We start from the raw sequence: 5,277 nt of genomic DNA, 5'->3' as shown, positions 1-5,277 counted from the left end.
TAAGGATTCGTCGAAAAGAAATTAATTAAAAACGTTGATGTTGGACATGGCATTGGCAATTGGTTGAAAACAACATGTGTAATTTTCGCATTAATTGCATTCCGTCCGCATTTTTGTGTCATGTTGACTCTTAGAACAAAATGGCAACGGCTTTTATTGCAGATTCGAGCTTGTATTAAAAAGATTTGTATCCTGCTTAAAATATAATCGTATAGTTTGCATAATTCCAATGGTGTGAGAAAACATTTCTATTTGTAGAAGACCTCTAAGTGTTGATGCAGTTTTAAACTTAAATACACATACATTGTTTTTGCCATTAGTGGTGACCATAGCAATTTTCTGTGGTGCTATTATAGTTATAGCTATTATCAGTATCATTATTGTTATTCTTACTATTATTGCATTCCATAAAAATGATTCGGTTGCAGAGAATATATTACTCCAGAATAAGTGGCTCATCATCAAGAACGTCGACCCTTTTTTGCGATACAAATATTGGTAATAGAAACGTCATGATTATTTCCATACGACTCTATTGTTGGAATGATACATTCATCTGCATGTTTACTCTCTTTAATTAGAAAACTTAAAAGAAAAGCCTAGCATCAAATGCTGTTAAAATGAATTTTATTCATTAAACAAAATTAACGAAAAAAACTCATATTTGACGACAAAAAGTAATTTTATTCAATACAGTTATTTTCTTTGTACATCAGCAGTGAACAGTAATGACTTATAACACCGATAGCAATGACTTCATCATTATGTAAGAAAAAAACCTATAAACAGTTTAAAAAATTAAATCATTTAAACTACATTTTCTTTCATAACAAACGTTGATCATCTTGAAACTATTTTCAATAATGCTTTAGTCGTTATGAAATTAAATTAAAAGACAGGACGAAATGAAAAGCAACAATGAAAAACAAACGACATAGAAATGCTGCTCAAGTGTGCAGTCGAAGTAAAATACACAAGAATTCCGACAAATCTGCAACTTAAAATTTAAGTAAGGTAATGAAACTGGTAAAAACGAAAAAGGGAAACTAGTGTATTGTCAACTAATTATACATTGACGATTATATCTTCACAAGTGTGTGGTTGTGGGGTAGAAAGGGAATTTTCTTTGGACCCAATTATTATTTCATTATTTTTATTATACATTTTTATTCAACAAATAAGATTGGAAATATGTACAGACCACGTTGAAAATGTATTTTTTCCAGACACTGCCAAAATGAAATCTTTGGAGAATACACAAGCCATCACACACATCTGCCATGATAAAAAGTGTTGTGCCTCATAAATGCACAACAATAATACTAGATGTCATTTCTTGATGCAAAATGTTTTGCTAACACTCATTCGATTTTCTCCATTTTGGCAAACATACTAGAAGGCAGAATGATTTCCGCCATGAAACTTTCATTTAAAGCGAAAATCCACAAAATGTTACGAAACTCTTTACAAAATTCATGTTTTGCTTCTGATATACACAAGCACATCAGAGTGTATGTAATGCACTGGAAGATCAATAAAAACGTACTAAATACACAAAAACAAATGTTACCTATAATACGTGTATTATTTAACATTTTAACGCACTGTTAGCTCACCTCGAATTGCGTGTTCAATATCTGCAATACAGAATACATTTTTTAAAACGTAAGAACATAGCATTATTTGACGAGGTAAACATTTTTTCTCATCGTCTTTTTTTACCATAAAGTTACAAATATTTTACATTTCAGGTCCATTGGAGTGTCTTCTCAAAGTTTGGAGTTAAAACGATTATGTGCTCCATTGGCACGCTTTGTGTCTTCTTTTCTCAAAGCTTTAGAAAATGTTAAACGTCTTTCCTCCATGTGCCGAGTTGAGATGGGTGATGGTTGTTGTTACAATAATGTTCTCTTTATCTCCGATTTCAGCCGAGACCGTTTATTTGCAGACCTTCTAGAACACTGTCACTCGTACCGTCTTAACATACAGCACAAAACCAAACCTTGGACAATAAAATCACAATGGTCGACAGCCTTACCAAAGATGTGAACCCAAACGCTGAAAATAAATGGAATGATATAGCATAGATGTTACACAATTTGCTATCATTACACGTTAACGGAATCTGCTGGGTATAATTGTCACCGAATGTTCTGCCAAATGCCTTACACAAGCAATGCTGTTACCGAATCATGATTATTGCTAATTGAGTAATGGCCGCATAAAACAAGTGTTGCGAAAAGTACACGAGTTGGTTATTAATGCATCACGATATACATGTTCTTCCAAAAAAGTTCCATACAAGCGAATAGGGTGGTGTCGCGACTATTTTGTAAATTAAGCAATGACTATAGAAAACATTCAAACGCTTAGAGATTTTAATCGGCTGAAAATATTGCCCAAATTCACACGAACAGAGCGATTTTCACACATTTGGAAAAAGTGCTCCGTGTTTCAACAAGTCAATATATTTACAAACACATTTTTGCATTTGCTACGTTGCTGTTGGTTCTTGACATGTAATAGTATTTGAAAGGCTTAATTCGTTTAACTGAATTCTTTTTACAGGGAGCGAAGTTTCAGATGGCGCCTTAGGTCATGTTAGCGTGGCAATCTCTTTCGAAACGTGTATATGCAAAACATAGCATCTGAAATCATATCCCGAACAGTGCCACCGGAAGTTATATCTTCTGGTGTTTTGCTAGCTGGCTATTGGTAAAAACATACGAAGAAAGACGAGCAAATCTTTGTAAAATCCATGATACTATTTTTGGTTCATGGAATTGATTCATAGCTTAACAATAATGTGATTTGTACTTTTATTATAAATTCGATTACATGGGCGGTAGTTTTCTTGCAACTCTAAAACATTACTTTCACAGCTTAAACATGCATATAAGATAACGTCCCTTTTCCATCACGTCGCATGACGTCTGCCATATTAAGCGCAATGTTCCCAGAAAGCTTCACTAATATTTTTACATGTGTTATATTTTTCGGCCCTTAATTTATCTGTATAAAAAGGCCTAGGAAAGATATACCACAGACAACGTTAAAGGTTATTCTCTTTAGTTTTGTGTTTTGCAAAGGTTTCGAGTTTTAAAAAAACAAATTCTTAGGTTGTCCCTACTATTTATTTGTGTTAAAGAACTTTTATTGTTCAGTATTGTACAAATAGCGTTTAGTCTCTGTTTTGGTTTATGATTGATAGGTGCAGTTTGGATTGTTAGATTATGCGGCTTGGATTTACTTCTATGTGCATCTCTAACAAGACTGCTCGATCGGTCAAGATAGAAGAGAGACATTCGGACTACTTTCATATAACTGTATTCCATACTCGTGCAGATCATAAAACTGCTTGTGTTATCTGTTGCGAAAACTGCACGTGTTATACAAAAGATCTAAGTATTGACCGTATATACATTACAGTAGTCTAAACAGATCGATCTGGGTAGTATTCGAACCTGTGATTTTTGGTGTGTGGATCCTTTACGTTAACCAATGAGTTAAAGCAGATGAATCTATATAAGCTATATTTGCCAGTATTGACGTAATGCGACAAATAGTCAGTGGTATGTTTTGTCACTTATGCTTAAATATATTTTAGATGGTTCTGACAACCTAAGCTCATCTGTATTTTGAAAACGAATCCATTTTCATCACTGCCATGGTAATTACAATTTTCAAAATAACGACAAAAGTCGAATCACGTTCGAGTCACGGATGTACTACCTGCAAATCAAATAGACATGTGCAATGTCATCAGCATTTATTGCGGTGTGCTAGATAAAATGACCAGTTGGAAATTCAATAACATTTTTGTGACAAATAGAATAGACCACTATATTTTTAAGATCGAGCCCCAAATGAGTAACGAAACAATCCCATTTCTTGTTTCTGGATCAGCAACTGTTTGACTTGTCCTTGACGTCTTATTTTTCTTAACTGATGTATGGCAAAACTGGCAAATCTATTATTATCGACACGGATGGATGTGGCGACTTACACGTGCAATAATGTGCATTTTTCATCTCTTCATGCGAATTTCTTGGGGAAGAGAGTAAAACCTGTTTGTTTTTTTTAAATATCTTTTCTATTTTGCTAGAAACAAGACGACTAAGCGCTAAGATGTGTATTTCCGTTGCTGTGTAGCAAACTGCTAACGAAAACATTGACCAAAGACTGCAGAATTTTGCAATGGTTTTGTACAAAATTAGCCTGTGGCGGAAGTGGCATTTGGAGAGTAACGATAATGCCACCTGGTAGAAAGATTGTCTGAGGGCGAGTATATTCTGCTTTATTTGAAAAGCGATGATGGGGTTCAGAATGGCAAGGAGACATGTACCTGTAGAAGCGTATGATGGTATGTCCTCTACCAACAGTGAAACTCTCACATTTTCTGTATGCACCACCTCTTGGTACAGTTCTGCATACCTCTTCTTTATTTTACTTTTATTACAGTTCTGAAATAATAATAATAATAATAATAATAATAATAATAATAATAAATGCTAATATACCGAGGATATTGTTGGAAAATTATTTGTGAAGTCAACTGAGAGGGAATTTAGTTTTAGAACTTAAAAATAGTACACGCTGACTGATGGTGGACGACACAAGAATAAAACGGAATCCCAAGGCCAGATGACTAGAGGATTATTGCCAAAACCATGCACAAAAAAAACTCGCAATTTAGTCGACTTATAAATCTTATACTCACATTCACTAATATATAGTGAATGTGAAACGGATTGACCATTTAGATGAAAGACAGTGTCTTCTGGGTAGCTTTTGAATGCGAGTGTTTGTTTTCTGAAAATGGCACAAATAGCATGAAAGTTGCCTAAGTATAGTTTGATAGCATGCCATTGATAAAAACCGACTTCTTTTAGTAGTTGATCGTGATTCTCTAACACCTGCATCATAATTCCTGCACTCGTGAGGTAGCCGATAACTAGAATTTTTAATTTAGCGAAAGTACGGAACATGTGCTCTTTCACGTGGTGCACCGCGCCCACGAGTCTTCATCCCCTCTTCCCATGCTCACCGTTACGAACATTGCTACACTGATAAACTATCTGCCTATACGTATTTGGCTATTTACCGTCACGAGGGACTGGCTTGCCAGCTGAGGTCGTGTACCAGAGAAATACCTCCTTAAGCTCATAAAACCTGTATTTATCTGAGAAAATTGTCTAGGTGTGATTTTTGGGTGCAGACCATCTAATTAACGAATCGTCAGAACAGAGAAAATCACGCCTACTCTTTTGAATGCCA

At 34.8% G+C, this 5,277-nt stretch overlaps 1 protein-coding gene across 3 annotated transcripts in view; it reads right to left on the bottom strand.

Annotated features, from left to right (window-relative positions):
* Positions 1-663: 663 nt before the first annotated feature.
* LOC149793468 (uncharacterized) overlaps positions 664-5,277 on the bottom strand; it is a 60,737-nt gene continuing 56,123 nt past the window's right edge. For all 3 annotated transcript variants that reach the window (XM_089967462.1, XM_089967463.1, XM_089967461.1), the window contains exons 8-9: positions 4,346-4,463; positions 664-2,058 (exon numbers count right to left, since the gene is read on the bottom strand). In XM_089967462.1, the coding sequence (XP_089823588.1) occupies positions 1,979-2,058; positions 4,346-4,463 (198 nt within the window). In that variant the 3' untranslated portion in view covers positions 664-1,978. The remainder of the gene's footprint in view (positions 2,059-4,345; positions 4,464-5,277) is intronic.

Source organism: Sinohyriopsis cumingii, chromosome 8 (genome assembly GCF_028554795.1).
Source record: "Sinohyriopsis cumingii isolate HCF-2022 chromosome 8, ASM2855479v2, whole genome shotgun sequence".
NCBI classification, from domain to species: domain Eukaryota; kingdom Metazoa; phylum Mollusca; class Bivalvia; order Unionida; family Unionidae; genus Sinohyriopsis; species Sinohyriopsis cumingii.
Note: the sequence above shows the minus strand (reverse complement) of the source record. Positions and strands in the feature narration are given on the sequence as shown.